The sequence below is a fragment of the Salmo trutta genome, chromosome 20 (assembly GCF_901001165.1).
Source record: "Salmo trutta chromosome 20, fSalTru1.1, whole genome shotgun sequence".
NCBI classification, from domain to species: domain Eukaryota; kingdom Metazoa; phylum Chordata; class Actinopteri; order Salmoniformes; family Salmonidae; genus Salmo; species Salmo trutta.
Window position 1 is genome coordinate 22,602,228 of NC_042976.1, and position 21,623 is coordinate 22,623,850.

Genomic DNA, 21,623 nt, shown 5'->3' on the forward strand with positions numbered 1-21,623 from the left:
ACATAACAAGATTCAACAACTGAGACATAAACTGAACAAGTTCCACAGACATGTGACTAACAGAAATGGAATAATGTGTCCCTGAACAAAGGGGGGGTCAAAATCAAAAATAACAGTCAGTATCTGGTGTGGCCACCAGCTGCATTAAGTACTGCAGTGCATCTCCTCCTCATGGACTGCACCAGATTTGCCAGTTCTTGCTGTGAAATGTTACTCCATTCTTCCACCAAGGCACCTGCAAGTTCCCGGACATTTCTGGGGGGAATGTCCCTAGCCCTCACCCTCCGATCCAACAGGTCCCAGATGTGCACAATGGGATTGAGATCCGGGCTCTTTGCTGGCCGTGGCAGAACACTGACATTCCTGTCTTGCAGGAAATCACGCACAGAACGAGCAGTATGGCTGGTGGCATTGTCATGCTGGAGGGTCATGTCAGGATGAGCCTGCAGGAAGGGTACCACATGAGGGAGGAGGATGTCTTCCCTGTAACACACAGCGTTGAGATTGCCTGCAATGACAACAAGCTCGATCCGATGATGCTGTGACACACCGCCCCAGACCATGACGCATCCTCCACCTCCAAATCGATCCCGCTCCAGAGTACAGGCCTCGGTGTAACGCTCATTCCTTCGACGATAAACGCGAATCCGACCATCACCCCTGGTGAGACAAAACCGCGGCTCGTCAGTGAAGAGCACTTTTTGCCAGCCCTGTCTGGTCCAGCGATGGTGGGTTTGTGCCCATAGGCGACGTTGTTGCCGGTGATGTCTGGTGAGGACCTGCCTTACAACAGGCCTGCAAGCCCTCAGTCCAGCCTCTCTCAGCCTATTGCGGACAGTCTGAGCACTAATGGAGGGATTGTGCGTTCCTGGTGTAACTCGGGCAGTTGCTGTTGCCATCCTGTACCTGTCCCGCAGGTGTGATGTTCGGATGTACCGATCCTGTGCAGGTGTTGTTACACGTGGTTTGCCACTGCGAGGACGATCAGCTGTCCGTCCTGTCTCCCTGTAGCTCTAGCTTAGGCGTCTCACAGTACAGACAATGCAATTTATTGCCCTGGCCACATCTGCAGTCCTCATGCCTCCTTGCAGCATGCCTAAGGCACGTTCACATAGATGAGCAGAGACCCTGGGCATCTTTCTTTTGGGGAAGTTATTTGGATTTTTACAAATTATCTTTGAAAGACAGGGTCCTGAAAAAGGGACATGTCTTTTTTTGCTGAGTTTACATATAAATGTGTATGTAAAAATTAACAATTGCAAAGGATGCTGAGTATTACTCTAATGAGCTCCGCCCACGAAAGATGGCCAATGACAATACCCAGTGTGCTTGCAGTTGTTCATTTTCACATATACTGTACATTTACATTTTGGCCATTTAGCAGGATGCTCTTATCCAGAGTGGCAGTGCACATTCAACTAAGGTAGATAAACAACGACATATCACAGTCATAGCAAGTAAAACGATTCCGTAACCATTGCTGTGAATGTTGTTGCTGTTCGGCCGGCTACTTGAAAATGTATTTTAAAATACAAAATACATGTATTATAATTAAATACTATACTATGCAAAAGTATATAATATTTTATTTGGATACAGTGATCTTTAGGGTATTTTGTAGTTGTATTTAGAAATTGTAATTTATGCCCATCCTTGAAAGTTGGGTGGGAAAAATAGAAAATTGATGACTTTTTGAAAATCCAATCAGTTTTCCACATTGATTCAATGTCATCACGTAAACATTTTTTAGTTGAAATGACGTGGAAACAAAGTTGATTCAACCAGTTTTTGACCAGTGGGGATGCATTGTAACTCATATGCGAACACATGCACACACACACACACACGGGGAGGTGATATATGCTGCTACTCAGGTCATCATCATTCAGCAGTCTTGTATATAAATGCTTCACACAGATTTATACGTGCTTGAAACATGAGGTCGAAGCAGTGTGTGTTTTAATGTTTGTGTGTGTGTGTGTGTGTGTGTGTGTGTGTGTGTGTGTGTATGTGTGTGTGTGTGTGTGTGTTCGTGCGTGCATCTGTGTGACGCGGTTGCTCTCAGGGAAAAAAGAGGGCACTATTAGCTCTGACACACCGATGGGGATAGGAGAAGAATGATGATCAGTTATTCCTGGTGCTGCAGTGGCGTAGAGTCGTAGCATACAGCTATGGTGGATGTTTGAGGGTGTGTGTATGAGTGTGTAACCATAGCCGCGGGAAGTAGGTTGCTGCATTTTCTTCGCTGACGGGGGGACGGGGGCGGTGCAGAATGAAACAGTTTTTTCACTACAGACGGCTATATCGGTCCGTTAATAATGGACTAGTAAAGGCCCAGTGCACTGCTTTTGTGAAAAAGCATATTTATTTATATATATTTTTATTCTGATTTGTCAGGGAGTGGTGCAGCACCCTCAGCACCCCTACTTCCCGCGGCTATGTGAGTAGTTACAGTGTGTGTTTACCTCTCTTTGGACAGGGTGTGTTTACCTCTCTCTGGACAGGGTGTGTTTACCTCTCTCTGGACAGGGTGTGTGTTTACCTCTCTCTGGACAGGGTGTGTGTTTACCTCTCTCTGGACAGGGTGTGTTTAGCTCTCTCTGGACAGGGTGTGTTTACCTCTCTCTGGACAGGGTGTGTGTTTACCTCTCTCTGGACAGGGTGTGTGTTTACCTCTCTCTGGACAGGGTGTGTTTAGCTCTCTCTGGACAGGGTGTGTGTTTACCTCTCTCTGGACAGGGTGTGTTTACCTCTCTCTGGACAGGGTGTGTGTTTACCTCTCTCTGGACAGGGTGTGTTTACCTCTCTCTGGACAGGGTGTGTTTACCTCTCTCTGGACAGGGTGTGTTTACCTCTCTCTGGACAGGGTGTGTGTTTACCTCTCTCTGGACAGTGGTTTGGGTTCAGGCCGGAGAGCTAGCAGTGCGTTCCCGGGGCGGGTCATCGGGGGCGACCGGGGGAAGTTGAGATCGAGGGATCCTGACTTTCTGTTCAGCAGCTCTAAACCCATTGCCCCTGCCATCTCACTCTCAATTGGACAAGACCCGGCACGCCCCTGGGCATCCATTGGACAGGAGCCAGAGCGGGTGTGATGTGGGAGGACGGCACCCGACAGGGGGAGGGTTGGGGGGGAGGACGGGGGAGAATGAGATGCCTTTTTCTTGGCCGCGGCTCCAGAGAGAAGCTTTAGCAGACCTCCTTTCTTCTCCTTCTGTGGACACAGATAACAAGACAGAGAAGAGAATGGGGATGAAAACATTTGCAGTCTCTTCTATAGATTTACAGTTTTATTTTTCTGGCAGTATCCCTCCTGGTCTCAGAGACAGTTAACCAGCAGTATCGTCCTGATGTAACAATGGCACCTCCAGTTGGCCAGTACAGTATATTTTTGAGATCTGAGTGTAGTAACCATCCACTAGAGGGCAGCATATATACAGCAGATAGTTTAGTCTCGATAAATCAGGGGGAACTTTAGTCTCAGTGTGTGTGTGTGTGTGTGTGTGTGTGTGTGTGTGTGTGTGTGTGTGTGTGTGTGTGCATATCTTTGGGGTTGAGATGTGAGTCAGAGCCAATTATCAGCGCATAATCAGCATGGAAGCATCTGTCTGACAGCACAGCAGGCCTCAACACACACACACACACACACACACACACACACACACACACACACACACACACACACACACACACACACACACACACACACACACACACACACCACAAACCTCTAACTTAATCAGACAGCAAACTCCAACGCATAATAAGCCAATGCATGTGGGGAATTAAAATGGTTAGGAAAGCTAGGAGGTTAAATGCTATGAGACTAAATACTATAGTTAATCCATCACAGGTCATAGTCAATGACTGTTTATCATGGTCCTTCCCTAGTCTATTTGTCCTATTGTCACCAACTGTCTCATCTAGTGTCTGTAAAGCCAGTCAACACCAGAGCAGATAGGCTCCTCTCTCTCAGACAACTCTACCATCCATCACTGTCACCATGGACCCAGCTTTAATACACCCATCAAGACGAAGAACAACACGCAGAGACAGCACTGTCACACTGATAGTCTGTCTGTCTGGCGTTGGAGGATTCTACACCATGTCCAGGTGCAAGCAACTCCCCTCAACACCACTTCCCCTAGCTATGCTTTTAATATTCCTTGAACATATCCTCCGGACTATGGCATCATGATGAAGGATTTTAAAAGAGTGTGATGTGGGAACCAGACTCTGCTGTGAGTTTAGATAAAGGGAGGTAGTGGTGAGGCGAGAGAGAGAGAGAGAGAGAGATGGTAAGAGAGAGAGAGAGCAAGGAGAGAGAGAAGAGATGAGAAGCAAGATGAAGAGAGACACCCTAGGAGACTCACCTTCTCTGGTTTTGGGGCGTTGCTGTGGGAGGGGCCAGGCGAGGATGGTTGAAAGGGATTGGTTGATTCTCCGTTGAGTAGGGCGGCACTGGCGTTGGGAGGGGTGAGGCAGGAGAGAGGGGAGGAAAGTGGGATGAGGGGCGAAGAGAGGCCGGAGAGAGGGCGCGAAGCAGGGGAGGAGAGGGGGGAAGGGCCGGGGGACACCATGGACATTGGGCGAGCAGATTGGCCAGCGGAGCGCGACGGGGAGGATTTCTGAGGTCGGAGAGGAGAGACAGTGGGTGTGGGATGCTCTGGGCTGCTGGAGGGCGGGCTGTGGACTGAACACACACATTACACACTGTTACATACTACACTGCTCAAAAAAATAAAGGGAACACTTAAACAACACATCCTAGATCTGAATGAAAGAAATAATCTTATGAAATACTTTTTTCTTTACATAGTTGAATGTGCTGACAACAAAATCACACAAAAATAATCAATGGAAATCCAATTTATCAACCCATGGAGGTCTGGATTTGGAGTCACACTCAAAATGAAAGTGGAAAACCATACTACAGGCTGATCCAACTTTGATGTAATGTCCTTAAAACAAGTCAAAATGAGGCTCAGTAGTGTGTGTGGCCTCCACGTGCCTGTATGACCTCCCTACAACACCTGGGCATGCTCCTGATGAGGTGGCGGATGGTCTCCTGAGGGATCTCCTCCCAGACCTGGACTAAAGCATCTGCCAACTCCTGGACAGTCTGTGGTGCAACGTGGCGTTGGTGGATGGAGAGAGACATGATATCCCAGATGTGCTCAATTGGATTCAGGTCTGGGGAACGGGCGGGCCAGTCCATAGCATCAATGCCTTCCTCTTGCAGGAACTGCTTACACACTCCAGCCACATGAAGTCTAGCATTGTCTTGCATTAGGAGGAACCCAGGGCCAACCGCACCAGCATATGGTCTCACAAGGGGTCTGAGGATCTCATCTCGGTACCTAATGGCAGTCAGGCTACCTCTGGCGAGCACATGGAGGGCTGTGCGGCCCCCCAAAGAAATGCCACCCCACACCATGACTGACCCACCGCCAAACCGGTCATGCTGGTGGATGTTGCAGGCAGCAGAACGTTCTCCACGGCATCTCCAGACTCTGTCACGTCTGTCACGTGCTCAGTGTGAACCTGCTTTCATCTGTGAAGAGCACAGGGCGCCAGTGGCGAATTTGCCAATCTTGGTGCTCTCTGGCAAATGCCAAACGTTCTGCACGGTGTTGGGCTGTAAGCACAACCCCCACCTGTGGACGTCGGGCCCTCATACCACCCTCATGGAGTCTGTTTCTGACCGTTTGAGCAGACACATGCACATTTGTGGCCTGCTGGAGGTCATTTTGCAGGGCTCTGGCAGTGCTCCTCCTTGCACAAAGGCGGAGGTAGCGGTCCTGCTGCTGGGTTGTTGCCCTCCTATGGCCTCCTCCACGTCTCCTGATGTACTGGCCTGTCTCCTGTTAGCACCTCCATGCTCTGGACACTACGCTGACAGACACAGCAAACCTTCTTGCCACAGCTCGCATTGATGTGCCATCCTGGATGAGCTGCACTACCTGAGCCACTTGTGTGGGTTGTAGACTCCGTCTCATGCTACCACTAGAGTGAAAGCACCGCCAGCATTCAAAAGTGACCAAAACATCAGCCAGGAAGCATAGGAACTGAGAAGTGGTCTGTGGTACCACCTGCTGAACCACTCCTTTATTGGGGGTGTCTTGCTAATTGCCTATAATTTCCACCTGTTGTCTATTCCATTTGCACAACAGCATGTGAAATTTACTGTCAATCAGTGTTGCTTCCTAAGTGGACAGTTTGATATCACAGAAGTGTGATTGACTTGGAGTTACATTGTGTTGTTTAAGTGTTCCCTTTATTTTTTTGAGCAGTATATATTACACAGCACACAGTAGTCATCTTACTGTTACAAGACACCATCTGCTTTCTGTTTGTGCTGTCATCATATTATATATAAATATATATTTTATTGTCACACCAGATAGGTGCAGTGAAATGTGTTCTTTTGCAGGGTTAGCCATAGTAGTACGGCGCCCCTGGAGAAAATTAGGGTTATGTGCCTTCCGATTTTTCACCTTGTCAGCTCAGGTATTCAAACCAGCGACCTTTGGGTTACTGCCCCAACGCCCTAACCGCTAGGCTACCTGCCGCCCCAATACGACATCTGACTGCCAATAGAGAGGAATACATGACACATGTGACCAAACTACCATAGTCTACCTATGGTCATACCTGTTATCCATTACAAAATAAAGTGTGTGTGTGTGTGTGTGTGTGTGTGTGTGTGTAAGACAGAGACAAAGAGAGAGGCTCCCAGGAGAAACTTTAAATACCATCACATGTTCTCCCTGACAGAGAGAGGGAAGGAAGAAGGGAGGGAGGCAAGGAGGGAGAGAGAGGCCAGATATAAGAGCTGGATCAAATGTAGGAAATTACACATCTAGAACCTGAATAATCTCTGTGTACTCACCCAGTTGCATGGCAGAGCGGGTCTGGTTAACTGATTGTTGTCCAAAGCGAAGGCAGTTCTTCAGCTGAGCAGCGGCAGACTGGGGGGAAGAGGGAGGAGGGGAGGGACGAGAGGAGGGGCCGGCGGAGGAGGGGGAGGCTGCCTTACTCCCCTGTCCCACCCCTCCAACGTCCTGCCCCGAGAGACAGGAGCTCTGAGAACCACCCACTGCAAACGGAGCTCTGCAGAGAGAGTGAGAAAGAGAGAGAGCACGAGTGGGAGAAGGGGTTGGGAGAGGGGGAGAGCAAGTAAGAGAGGAGAGATTCACTGCTTCCAGTCCTGTTAGACTAGTGACCAAGATACTATTGATATCCCCTATTATACTACCATCAACATGCTGCTTATCGTCCGCCTGTCACGCAAACAGAGTTATGTGTTTGAAAGGGTGTGTGTGAGAGGGAGAAAGAGAGTATTTGCGTGAGAAAATGTGTGTGAGTGTGTGTGTCTCACCTGGACACGGGTGTGACGTAGTTTCCAGGGAAGACTCCTGAAGCAGCGGTGCGCAGAGAGGTTCCTTTAAACCACCCGTCCTGACACTTCTCTGTGACGCGGTACATCTCTCCTTTCCTCAGCTCCAACTCATCTGCCTTCTGGGACTTATACGCATACAGGGCCAGGTAGCTGGGATACACAGAGACGTCATTTAGGATCATATGACTGAACAAATGACTGGTATTATTTTAATATGGACAAACAACTATGTAATAAAATATAACCACATAAAAGGTGAGATTCTGTGCATGTCTCATGTGCATTATTTGATCTCATATCCAGTTTGCTGGAATTAAGAACAATATTTTGGGGAGATTCACTGTCCAAATACTGTTGGAGGGTACGACTGAATATATGTTTGATATCTGAATGTACATGTCTGAATTTATGTCTGAATATACACTATATGACCAAAAGTATGTGAACACCTGCTCGTCAAACATCTCATTCCAAAATCATGGGCATTAATATGGAGTTGGTCCCCCTTTGCTGCTATAACAGCCTACAGTCTTCTGGGAAGGGTTTCCACTAGATGTTGGAACATTGCTGCAGGGACTTGCTTCCATTCAGCCACAATAGCATTAGTGAGGTTAGGCACTGATTTTGGGCAATTAGGCCTGGCTCACAGTCGGTGTTCCAATTCATCCCAAAGGTGTTCAATGGGGTTGAGGTCAGGGCTCTGTGCAGGCCACTCAAGTTCTTCCACACCGATCTTGACAAACCACTTCTGTATGGACCTCACTTTGTGCATGGGGCATTGTCATGCTGAAACAGGAAAGGGCTTTGCCCAAACTGTTGCCACAAAGTTGGAAGCACAGAATCATCTAGAATGTCATTGTATGCTGTAGCGTTAAGTTTTCCCTTCACTAGAACTAAGGGGCCTAGTCCTAACCATGAAAAACAGACCCAGACCATTATTCCTCCTCCACCACACTTTACAGTTGGCATTATGCACTTGGGCAGGTAGCGTTCTCCTGGCAACCGCCAAACCCAGATTCGTCCGTCGGACTGCCAGATGGTGACGTGTGATTCATCACTTCAGAGAATGTGTTTTCACTGCTCCAGAGTCCAATGGTGGCAGGCATTACACTGACGCTTGGCATTGCGCATGGTGATCTTAGGCATGTGTGCAGCTGCTCAACCATGGAAACACATTTCATGGTTGGTTGAGAGAATGCCAAGAGTGTGCAAAGCTGTCAACAACGCAAAGGGTGGCTACTTTGAAGAATCTCAAAAATAAAATATATTTTGATTTGTTTTACACTTTTTTGGTTATTACATGATTCCATATGTGTTATTTCATAGTTTTGATGTCTTCACTATTATTTTACGATGTAGAAAATAGTAAAAATAAAGAAAAATCCTTGAATGAGTAGGTGTGTCCAAACTTTTGACTGGTAGTGTATGTCTGAAGAATAGTAGGAGGGGAGAGTAAGCAGGTCTCCATGCACTGCCTCTGGGTTACTATGGTAACTAGGGGATGTCTTCCCATAGCAACAGGGCAGGTTGCCGGTCAGAGATGGAAGTGTCCGACCTCATTAGCGGGACAACCCGCTCTGGATAGTGTGTGTTTGTGTGCGTGCACGCACGTCCAGGAAGATATGGTAGTAGATGCAACAGAATCTTTATATTCCACTCAGCTTCTGTTTCACCTCATAGACAGGACAGCAGCTCAGAGAAAACAGACAGCCTTGCTAGTCAACTCATTTACCTATAGATTTACCAGTTAGTGAACCATGTCTGTGTGATGAGTAAACTTACATGTTGAGTGGTAGTTGGACCTTGGCTTGAGCCAGCAGTTCTGAGGTGACTGAAGCCATTCTGGGAGGAACCAGAACTCCTACTGAGGAGGGGGCGGGACCGGGGGGAGAGTCCTGTATCCGTGCAGCAGCCCTGGGGTCAGAGGAGCTGATGAGGACAGGGTGGGAGATCTCCATGCTGTGTCTGTTGTTGAGCTGGGCTGTCCGCTGTGTCACACTCAGAGCTGTAAACGAGTGGCGCTTCTTAGTGTTTTTCTTCCCCTCTCCTCCTCTTCTCTCCTCCTCTTGCCTCTGGAGGGCACCATTGCCGCTTCCTGCAGAGGATGGGTCAGGGGAGGGGCCAGGGGAGCAGGGACCCAATGGGAGGCAAGGAGACGGGTCAAAGCTGGGGCCAGGGACGGGATTGGATGTCGGCTTGTCAATCTCCATCAACTGTTTGGCTGTTTCATTTAGCTAAAGTGGGGAGGAGATGAGAGGAAAGGAGACGAGAGGATAGGATAGGAGAGGAGAAGAGACGAAAGGAGACGAGAGGAGAGGGAAGGATGAGATCCAGATCCATGAATTGAATTGCTTTAGACTGCTTTACTACACACTGCTGGCTCTCAGAGCACGCCTTCTCCTGTTGGCAGAACTTCAAACCAGACAAAAAAGATCACACACACCCCACACTCTGGGGAGAATCTATGTACTTAGTGAAAGAGGAGGAGGAGAGAACAACGTTTGTAATGCAGCTAATATCTGACAGGATGACAGTCGATCTTGTAGTCTGTTCTTGCTAGTCAGATAACCCCCACACACTGAATCTTCCCAGCAACAACACTACTCACGCTCCCTCACAGACGGATGCTCAGTCTCACAGTCACAGTCACAACACAGAGAGCAGATCCTCTCAGTCCACACACACATTGTCACCATGTTGAACTCAGGGGACGCTTTCTGCTGCATTACATCAATATTACCTCCGCTCAACAAACTCCTTAGTTGGAGAGGATTCCTTGGAGAGAATAGTGCGCGTGTGCGTTCATACACGCACGTGTGAGTATAGACTGTATGGGGCAGGACAGAGTGGATCTGTCTCAGTGTGTGAGTATAGACTGTATGGGGCAGGACAGAGTGGATCTGTCTCAGTGTGTGAGTATAGACTGTATGGGGCAGGACAGAGTGGATCTGTCTCAGTGTGTGAGTATAGACTGTATGGGGCAGGACAGAGTGGATCTGTCTCAGTGTGTGAGAATAGACTGTATGGGGCAGGACAGAGTGGATCTGTCTCAGTGTGAGTATAGACTGTATGGGGCAGGAAAGAGTGGATCTGTCTCAGTGTGTGAGTATAGACTGTATGGGGCAGGACAGAGTGGATCTGTCTCAGTGTGTGAGTACAGACTGTATGGGGCAGGACAGAGTGGATCCGTCTCAGTGTGTGAGTATAGACTGTATGGGGCAGGACAGAGTGGATCCGTCTCAGTGTGTGAGTATAGACTGTATGGGGCAGGACAGAGTGGATCCGTCTCAGTGTGTGAGTATAGACTGTATGGGGCAGGGCAGAGTGGATCCGTCTCAGTGTGTGAGTATAGACTGTATGTCGCAGGACAGAGTGGATCTGTCTCAGTGTGTGAGTATAGACTGTATGGGGCAGGACAGAGTGGATCTGTCTCAGTGTGTGAGTATAGACTGTATGGGGCAGGACAGAGTGGATCTGTCTCAGTGTGTGAGTATAGACTGTATGGGGCAGGACAGAGTGGATCTGTCTCAGTGTGTGAGTATAGACTGTATGGGGCAGGACAGAGTGGATCCGTCTCAGTGTGTGAGTATAGACTGTATGGGGCAGGACAGAGTGGATCCGTCTCAGTGTGTGAGTATAGACTGTATGGGGCAGGACAGAGTGGATCCGTCTCAGTGTGTGAGTATAGACTGTATGGGGCAGGACAGAGTGGATCCGTCTCAGTGTGTGAGTATAGACTGTATGGGGCAGGACAGAGTGGATCCGTCTCAGTGTGTGAGTATAGACTGTATGGGGCAGGGCAGAGTGGATCTGTCTCAGTGTGTGAGTATAGACTGTATGTGGCAGGACAGAGTGGATCTGTCTCACTGTGTGAGTATAGACTGTATGGGGCAGTACAGAGTGGATCTGTCTCAGTGTGTGAGTATAGACTGTAGAGGGCAGGACAGAGTGGATCTGTCTCAGTGTGTGAGTATAGACTGTAGAGGGCAGGACAGAGTGGATCTGTCTCAGTGTGTGAGTATAGACTGTATGGGGTAGTACAGAGTGGATATATCTAAGTGTGTGAGTGTAGACTGTAGAGGGTAGGGCAGAGTGGATCTGTCTCAGTTTGTGAATATAGACTGTAGAGGGCAGGACAGAGTGGATCTGTCTCAGTGTGTGAGAATAGACTGTATGGGGCAGGATAGAGTGGAACTGTCTCAGTGTGTGAGTATAGACTGTATGGGGCAGGACAGAGTGGATCTGTCTCAGTGTGTGAGTATAGACTGTATGGGGCAGGACAGAGTGGATCTGTCTCAGTGTGTGAGTATAGACTGTATGGGGCAGGACAGAGTGGATCTGTCTCGGTGTGTGAGTATAGACTGTATGGGGCAGGAGAGAGTGGATCTGTCTCAGTGTGTGAGTATAGACTGTAGAGGGCAGGACAGAGTGGATCTGTCTCAGTGTGTGAGTATAGACTGTAGGGGGCAGGACAGAGTGGATCTGTCTCAGTGTGTGAGTATAGACTGTATGGGGCAGGACAGAGTGGATCTGTCTCAGTGTGTGAGTATAGACTGTATGGGGCAGGACAGAGTGGATCTGTCTCAGTGTGTGAGTATAGACTGTATGGGGCAGGACAGAGTGGATCTGTCTCAGTGTGTGAGTATAGACTGTATGGGGCAGGACAGAGTGGATCTGTCTCAGTGTGTGAGTATAGACTGTATGGGGCAGGACAGAGTGGATCTGTCTCCGTGTGTGAGTATAGACTGTATGGGGCAGGACACAGTGGATCTGTCTCAGTGTGTGAGTATAGACTGTAGACGGCAGGAGAGAGTGGATCTGTCTCAGTGTGTGAGTATAGACTGTAGGGGGCAGTACACAGTGGATCCTGTCTCAGTGTGTGAGTATAGACTGTATGGGGCAGGACAGAATGGGTCTGTCTCAGTGTGTGAGTATAGACTGTATGGGGCAGGACAGAGTGGATCTGTCTCAGTGTGTGAGTATAGACTAGCATAGACTGTATGGGGGCAGGACAGAGTGGATCTGTCTCAGTGTGTGAGTATAGACTGTATGGGGCAGGACAGAGTGGATCTGTCTCAGTGTGTGAGTATAGACTGTAGAGGGCAGGACAGAGTGGATCTGTCTCAGTCTGTGAGTATAGACTGTATGGGTCAGGACAGAGTGGATCTGTCTCAGTGTGTGAGTATAGACTGTATGGGGCAGGACAGAGTGGATCTGTCTCAGTGTGTGAGTATAGACTGTATGGGGCAGGACAGAGTGGATCTGTCTCAGTGTGTGAGTATAGACTGTATGGGGCAGGACCGAGTGGATCTGTCTCCGTGTGTGAGTATAGACTGTACGGGGCAGGACAGAGTTGATCTGTCTCAGTGTATGAGTATAGACTGTATGGGGCAGGACAGACAGGATCTGTCTCAGTGTGTGAGTATAGACTGTATGGGGCTTATCAGAGTGGATCTGTCTCAGTCTTTGAGTATAGTCTGTATGGGGCAGGACAGAGTGGATCTGTCTCCGTGTGTGAGTATAGACTGTATGGGGCAGTACACAGTGGATCCTGTCTCAGTGTGTGAGTATAGACTGTAGAGGGCAGTACAGAGTGGATCTGTCTCAGTGTGTGAGTATAGACGGTATGGGGCAGGACAGAGTGGATCTGTCTCAGTGTGTGAGTCTAGACTGTATGGGGCAGGACAGAGTGGATCTGTCTCAGTGTGTGAGTATAGACTGTATGGGGCAGGAGAGAGTGGATCTGTCTCAGTGTGTGAGTATAGACTGTATGGGGCAGGACAGAATGGGTCTGTCTCAGTGTGTGAGTATAGACTGTATGGGGCAGGACAGAGTGGATCTGTCTCAGTGTGTGAGTATAGACTAGCATAGACTGTATGGGGGCAGGACAGAGTGGATCTGTCTCAGTGTGTGAGTATAGACTGTATGGGGCAGGACAGAGTGGATCTGTCTCAGTGTGTGAGTATAGACTGTAGAGGGCAGGACAGAGTGGATCTGTCTCAGTCTGTGAGTATAGACTGTATGGGTCAGGACAGAGTGGATCTGTCTCAGTGTGTGAGTATAAACTGTATGGGGCAGGACAGAGTGGATCTGTCTCAGTGTGTGAGTATAGACTGTATGGGGCAGGACAGAGTGGATCTGTCTCAGTGTGTGAGTATAGACTGTATGGGGCAGGACAGAGTTGATCTGTCTCCGTGTGTGAGTATAGACTGTACGGGGCAGGACAGAGTTGATCTGTCTCAGTGTGTGAGTATAGACTGTATGGGGCAGGACAGACAGGATCTGTCTCAGTGTGTGAGTATAGACTGTATGGGGCTTATCAGAGTGGATCTGTCTCAGTCTGTGAGTATAGTCTGTATGGGGCAGGACAGAGTGGATCTGTCTCAGTGTGTGAGTATAGACTGTAGAGGGCAGGACAGAGTGGATCTGTCTCAATGTGTGAGTATAGACTGTATTGGGCAGGACAGAGTGGATCTGTCTCAGTGTGTGAGTATAGACTGTATGGGGAAGAACAGAGTGGATCTGTCTCAGTGTGTGAGTATAGATTGTATGGGGCAGGACAGAGTGGATCTTTCTCAGTGTGTGAGTATAGACTGTATGGGGCAGGACAGAGTGGATCCGTCTCAGTGTGAGTATAGACTGTATGGGGCAGGGCAGAGTGGATCCGTCTCAGTGTGTGATTATAGACTGTATGGGGCAGGGCAGAGTGGATCTGTCTCAGTGTGTGAGTATAGACTGTATGTCGCAGGACAGAGTGGATCTGTCTCAGTTTGTGAGTATAGACTGTATGGGGCAGGACAGAGTGGATCTGTCTCAGTGTGTGAGTATAGACTGTATGGGGCAGGACAGAGTGGATCTGTCTCAGTGTGTGAGTATAGACTGTATGGGGCAGGACAGAGTGGATCTGTCTCAGTGTGTGAGTATAGACTGTATGGGGCAGGACAGAGTGGATCTGTCTCAGTGTGTGAGTATAGACTGTAGAAGGCAAGACAGAGTGGATCTGTCTCAGTGTGTGAGTATAGACTGTATGGGGCAGGACAGAGTGGATCCGTCACAGTGTGTGAGTATAGACTGTATGGGGCAGGACAGAGTTGATCTGTCTCCGTGTGTGAGTATAGACTGTACGGGGCAGGACAGAGTTGATCTGTCTCAGTGTGTGAGTATAGACTGTATGGGGCAGGACAGACAGGATCTGTCTCAGTGTGTGAGTATAGACTGTATGGGGCTTATCAGAGTGGATCTGTCTCAGTCTGTGAGTATAGTCTGTATGGGGCAGGACAGAGTGGATCTGTCTCAGTGTGTGAGTATAGACTGTAGAGGGCAGGACAGAGTGGATCTGTCTCAATGTGTGAGTATAGACTGTATTGGGCAGGACAGAGTGGATCTGTCTCAGTGTGTGAGTATAGACTGTATGGGGAAGAACAGAGTGGATCTGTCTCAGTGTGTGAGTATAGATTGTATGGGGCAGGACAGAGTGGATCTTTCTCAGTGTGTGAGTATAGACTGTATGGGGCAGGACAGAGTGGATCCGTCTCAGTGTGAGTATAGACTGTATGGGGCAGGGCAGAGTGGATCCGTCTCAGTGTGTGATTATAGACTGTATGGGGCAGGGCAGAGTGGATCTGTCTCAGTGTCTGAGTATAGACTGTATGTCGCAGGACAGAGTGGATCTGTCTCAGTTTGTGAGTATAGACTGTATGGGGCAGGACAGAGTGGATCTGTCTCAGTGTGTGAGTATAGACTGTATGGGGCAGGACAGAGTGGATCTGTCTCAGTGTGTGAGTATAGACTGTATGGGGCAGGACAGAGTGGATCTGTCTCAGTGTGTGAGTATAGACTGTATGGGGCAGGACAGAGTGGATCTGTCTCAGTGTGTGAGTATAGACTGTAGAAGGCAAGACAGAGTGGATCTGTCTCAGTGTGTGAGTATAGACTGTATGGGGCAGGACAGAGTGGATCCGTCACAGTGTGTGAGTATAGACTGTATGGGGCAGGACAGAGTGGATCCGTCTCAGTGTGTGAGTATAGACTGTATGGGGCAGGACAGAGTGGATCCGTCTCAGTGTGTGAGTATAGACTGTATGGGGCAGGACAGAGTGGATCCGTCTCAGTGTGTGAGTATAGACTGTATGGGGCAGGACAGAGTGGATCCGTCTCAGTGTGTGAGTATAGACTGTATGGGGCAGGACAGAGTGGATCCGTCTCAGTGTGTGAGTATAGACTGTATGGGGCAGGACAGAGTGGATCCGTCTCAGTGTGTGAGTATAGACTGTATGGGGCAGGACAGAGTGGATCCGTCTCAGTGTGTGAGTATAGACTGTATGGGGCAGGACAGAGTGGATCCGTCTCAGTGTGTGAGTATAGACTGTATGGGGCAGGACAGAGTGGATCCGTCTCAGTGTGTGAGTATAGACTGTATGGGGCAGGGCAGAGTGGATCTGTCTCAGTGTGTGAGTATAGACTGTATGTGGCAGGACAGAGTGGATCTGTCTCAGTGTGTGAGTATAGACTGCATGGGGCAGTACAGAGTGGATCTGTCTCAGTGTGTGAGTATAGACTGTAGAGGGCAGGACAGAGTGGATCTGTCTCAGTGTGTGAGTATAGACTGTAGAGGGCAGGACAGAGTGGATCTGTCTCAGTGTGTGACTATAGACTGTATGGGGCAGGACAGAGTGAATCTGTCTCAGTGTGTGAGTATAGACTGTAGGGGGCAGGACAGAGTGGATCTGTCTCAGTGTGTGAGTATAGACTGTAGAAGGCAAGACAGAGTGGATCTGTCTCAGTGTGTGAGTATAGACTGTAAGGGGCAGGACAGAGTGGATCCGTCTCAGTGTGTGAGTATAGACTGTATGGGGCAGGACTGAGTGGATCTGTCTCAGTGTGTGAGTATAGACTGTATGGGGCAGGACAGAGTTGATCTGTCTCAGTGTGTGAGTATAGACTGTATGGGGCAGGACAGAGTGGATCTGTCTCAGTGTGTGAGTATAGACTGTATGGGGGAGGACAGAGTGGATCTGTCTCAGTGTGTGAGTATAGACTGTATGGGGCAGGACAGAGTTGATCTGTCTCCGTGTGTGAGTATAGACTGTACGGGGCAGGACAGAGTGGATCTGTCTCAGTGTGTGAGCATAGACTGTATGAGGCAGGACAGAGTGGATCTGTCTCAGTGTGTGAGTATAGACTGTATGGGGCAGGAGAGAGTGGATCTGTCTCAGTGTGTGAGTATAGACTGTATGGGGCAGGACAGAGTGGATCTGTCTCAGTGTGTGAGTATAGACTGTATGGGGCAGGACAGAATGGATTTGTCTCAGTGTGTGAGTATAGACTGTATGGGGCAGGACAGAGTGGATCTGTCTCAGTGTGTGAGTATAGACTAGCATAGACTGTATGGGGGCAGGACAGAGTGGATCTGTCTCAGTGTGTGAGTATAGACTGTATGGGGCAGGACAGAGTGGATCTGTCTCAGTGTGTGAGTATAGACTGTAGAGGGCAGGACAGAGTGGATCTGTCTCAGTCTGTGAGTATAGACTGTATGGGTCAGGACAGAGTGGATCTGTCTCAGTGTGTGAGTATAGACTGTATGGGGCAGGACAGAGTGGATCTGTCTCAGTGTGTGAGTATAGACTAGCATAGACTGTATGGGGGCAGGACAGAGTGGATCTGTCTCAGTGTGTGAGTATAGACTGTATGGGGCAGGACTGAGTGGATCTGTCTCAGTGTGTGAGTATAGACTGTATGGGGCAGGACAGAGTGGATCTGTCTCAGTGTGTGAGTATAGACTGTATGGGGGAGGACAGAGTGGATCTGTCTCAGTGTGTGAGTATAGACTGTATGGGGCAGGACAGAGTTGATCTGTCTCCGTGTGTGAGTATAGACTGTACGGGGCAGGACAGAGTGGATCTGTCTCAGTGTGTGAGTATAGACTGTATGAGGCAGGACAGAGTGGATCTGTCTCAGTGTGTGAGTATAGACTGTATGGGGCAGGAGAGAGTGGATCTGTCTCAGTGTGTGAGTATAGACTGTATGGGGCAGGACAGAGTGGATCTGTCTCAGTGTGTGAGTATAGACTGTATGGGGCAGGACAGAATGGATTTGTCTCAGTGTGTGAGTATAGACTGTATGGGGCAGGACAGAGTGGATCTGTCTCAGTGTGTGAGTATAGACTGTATGGGGGCAGGACAGAGTGGATCTGTCTCAGTGTGTGAGTATAGACTGTATGGGGCAGGACAGAGTGGATCTGTCTCAGTGTGTGAGTATAGACTGTATGGGGCAGGACAGAGTGGATCTGTCTCAGTGTGTGAGTATAGACTGTAGAGGGCAGGACAGAGTGGATCTGTCTCAGTCTGTGAGTATAGACTGTATGGGTCAGGACAGAGTGGATCTGTCTCAGTGTGTGAGTATAGACTGTATGGGGCAGGACAGAGTGGATCTGTCTCAGTGTGTGAGTATAGACTAGCATAGACTGTATGGGGGCAGGACAGAGTGGATCTGTCTCAGTGTGTGAGTATAGACTGTATGGGGCAGGACTGAGTGGATCTGTCTCAGTGTGTGAGTATAGACTGTATGGGGCAGGACAGAGTTGATCTGTCTCAGTGTGTGAGTATAGACTGTATGGGGCAGGACAGAGTGGATCTGTCTCAGTGTGTAAGTATAGACTGTATGGGGCAGGACAGAGTTGATCTGTCTCCGTGTGTGAGTATAGACTGTACGGGGCAGGACAGAGTGGATCTGTCTCAGTGTGTGAGTATAGACTGTATGGGGCAGGACAGAGTGGATCTGTCTCAGTGTGTGAGTATAGACTGTATGGGGCAGGAGAGAGTGGATCTGTCTCAGTGTGTGAGTATAGACTGTATTGGGCAGGACAGAATGGATCTGTCTCAGTGTGTGAGTATAGACTGTATGGGGCAGGACAGAGTGGATCTGTCTCAGTGTGTGAGTATAGACTAGCATAGACTGTATGGGGGCAGGACAGAGTGGATCTGTCTCAGTGTGTGAGTATAGACTGTATGGGGCAGGACAGAGTGGATCTGTCTCAGTGTGTGAGTATAGACTAGCATAGACTGTATGGGGGCAGGACAGAGTGGATCTGTCTCAGTGTGTGAGTATAGACTGTATGGGGCAGGACAGAGTGGATCTGTCTCAGTGTGTGAGTATAGACTGTATGGGGCAGGAGAGAGTGGATCTGTCTCAGTGTGTGAGTATAGACTGTATGGGGCAGGACAGAGTGGATCTGTCTCAGTGTGTGAGTATAGACTGTATGGGGCAGGACAGAATGGATCTGTCTCAGTGTGTGAGTATAGACTGTATGGGGCAGGACAGAGTGGATCTGTCTCAGTGTGTGAGTATAGACTGTACGGGGCAGGACAGAGTTGATCTGTCTCAGTGTGTGAGTATAGACTGTATGGGGCAGGACAGACAGGATCTGTCTCAGTGTGTGAGTATAGACTGTATGGGGCTTATCAGAGTGGATCTGTCTCAGTCTGTGAGTATAGTCTGTATGGGGCAGGACAGAGTGGATCTGTCTCAGTGTGTGAGTATAGACTGTAGAGGGCAGGACAGAGTGGATCTGTCTCAATGTGTGAGTATAGACTGTATTGGGCAGGACAGAGTGGATCTGTCTCAGTGTGTGAGTATAGACTGTATGGGGAAGAACAGAGTGGATCTGTCTCAGTGTGTGAGTATAGATTGTATGGGGCAGGACAGAGTGGATCTTTCTCAGTGTGTGAGTATAGACTGTATGGGGCAGGACAGAGTGGATCCGTCTCAGTGTGAGTATAGACTGTATGGGGCAGGGCAGAGTGGATCCGTCTCAGTGTGTGATTATAGACTGTATGGGGCAGGGCAGAGTGGATCTGTCTCAGTGTGTGAGTATAGACTGTATGTCGCAGGACAGAGTGGATCTGTCTCAGTTTGTGAGTATAGACTGTATGGGGCAGGACAGAGTGGATCTGTCTCAGTGTGTGAGTATAGACTGTATGGGGCAGGACAGAGTGGATCTGTCTCAGTGTGTGAGTATAGACTGTATGGGGCAGGACAGAGTGGATCCGTCTCAGTGTGTGAGTATAGACTGTATGGGGCAGGACAGAGTGGATCTGTCTCAGTGTGTGAGTATAGACTGTAGAAGGCAAGACAGAGTGGATCTGTCTCAGTGTGTGAGTATAGACTGTATGGGGCAGGACAGAGTGGATCCGTCACAGTGTGTGAGTATAGACTGTATGGGGCAGGACAGAGTGGATCCGTCTCAGTGTGTGAGTATAGACTGTATGGGGCAGGACAGAGTGGATCCGTCTCAGTGTGTGAGTATAGACTGTATGGGGCAGGACAGAGTGGATCTGTCTCAGTGTGTGAGTATAGACTGTATGGGGCAGGACAGAGTGGATCCGTCTCAGTGTGTGAGTATAGACTGTATGGGGCAGGACAGAGTGGATCCGTCTCAGTGTGTGAGTATAGACTGTATGGGGCAGGACAGAGTGGATCCGTCTCAGTGTGTGAGTATAGACTGTATGGGGCAGGACAGAGTGGATCCGTCTCAGTGTGTGAGTATAGACTGTATGGGGCAGGACAGAGTGGATCCGTCTCAGTGTGTGAGTATAGACTGTATGGGGCAGGACAGAGTGGATCCGTCTCAGTGTGTGAGTATAGACTAGCATAGACTGTATGGGGGCAGGACAGAGTGGATCTGTCTCAGTGTGTGAGTATAGACTGTATGGGGCAGGACAGAGTGGATCTGTCTCAGTGTGTGAGTATAGACTGTAGAGGGCAGGACAGAGTGGATCTGTCTCAGTCTGTGAGTATAGACTGTATGGGGCAGGACAGAGTTGATCTGTCTCAGTGTTTGAGTATAGACTGTATGGGTCAGGACAGAGTGGATCTGTCTCAGTGTGTGAGTATAGACTGTATGGGGGAGGACAGAGTGGATCTGTCTCAGTGTGTGAGTATAGACTGTATGGGGCAGGACAGAGTTGATCTGTCTCCGTGTGTGAGTATAGACTGTACGGGGCAGGACAGAGTGGATCTGTCTCAGTGTGTGAGTATAGACTGTATGAGGCAGGACAGAGTGGATCTGTCTCAGTGTGTGAGTATAGACTGTATGGGGCAGGAGAGAGTGGATCTGTCTCAGTGTGTGAGTATAGACTGTATGGGGCAGGACAGAGTGGATCTGTCTCAGTGTGTGAGTATAGACTGTATGGGGCAGGACAGAGTGGATCCGTCTCAGTGTGTGAGTATAGACTGTATGGGGCAGGACAGAGTGGATCCGTCTCAGTGTGTGAGTATAGACTGTATGGGGCAGGGCAGAGTGGATCTGTCTCAGTGTGTGAGTATAGACTGTATGTGGCAGGACAGAGTGGATCTGTCTCAGTGTGTGAGTATAGACTGCATGGGGCAGTACAGAGTGGATCTGTCTCAGTGTGTGAGTATAGACTGTAGAGGGCAGGACAGAGTGGATCTGTCTCAGTGTGTGAGTATAGACTGTAGAGGGCAGGACAGAGTGGATCTGTCTCAGTGTGTGACTATAGACTGTATGGGGCAGGACAGAGTGAATCTGTCTCAGTGTGTGAGTATAGACTGTAGGGGGCAGGACAGAGTGGATCTGTCTCAGTGTGTGAGTATAGACTGTAGAAGGCAAGACAGAGTGGATCTGTCTCAGTGTGTGAGTATAGACTGTAAGGGCAGGACAGAGTGATCCGTCTCAGTGTGTGAGTATAGACTGTATGGGCAGGACTGAGTGGATCTGTCTCAGTGTGTGAGTATAGACTGTATGGGGCAGGACAGAGTTGATCTGTCTCAGTGTGTGAGTATAGACTGTATGGGGCAGGACAGAGTGGATCTGTCTCAGTGTGTGAGTATAGACTGTATGGGGGAGGACAGAGTGGATCTGTCTCAGTGTGTGAGTATAGACTGTATGGGGCAGGACAGAGTTGATCTGTCTCCGTGTGTGAGTATAGACTGTACGGGCAGGACAGAGTGGATCTGTCTCAGTGTGTGAGTATAGACTGTATGGGGCAGGACAGAGTGGATCTGTCTCAGTGTGTGAGTATAGACTGTATGGGGCAGGAGAGAGTGGATCTGTCTCAGTGTGTGAGTATAGACTGTATGGGGCAGGACAGAGTGGATCTGTCTCAGTGTGTGAGTATAGACTGTATGGGGCAGGACAGAATGGATCTGTCTCAGTGTGTGAGTATAGACTGTATGGGGCAGGACAGAGTGGATCTGTCTCAGTGTG

General features: G+C 49.1%; 1 protein-coding gene across 1 annotated transcript in view; it reads right to left on the minus strand.

The window, feature by feature from the left end:
* LOC115155714 (E3 ubiquitin-protein ligase SH3RF3-like) overlaps positions 1-21,623 on the minus strand; it is a 149,777-nt gene that overhangs the window by 1,029 nt on the left and 127,125 nt on the right. Inside the window, exons 4-8 of the mRNA XM_029702612.1 lie at positions 9,182-9,633; positions 7,379-7,549; positions 6,890-7,110; positions 4,371-4,690; positions 2,880-3,211 (exon numbers count right to left, since the gene is read on the minus strand). Coding sequence (XP_029558472.1) covers positions 2,880-3,211; positions 4,371-4,690; positions 6,890-7,110; positions 7,379-7,549; positions 9,182-9,633 — 1,496 coding nt within the window. The remainder of the gene's footprint in view (positions 1-2,879; positions 3,212-4,370; positions 4,691-6,889; positions 7,111-7,378; positions 7,550-9,181; positions 9,634-21,623) is intronic.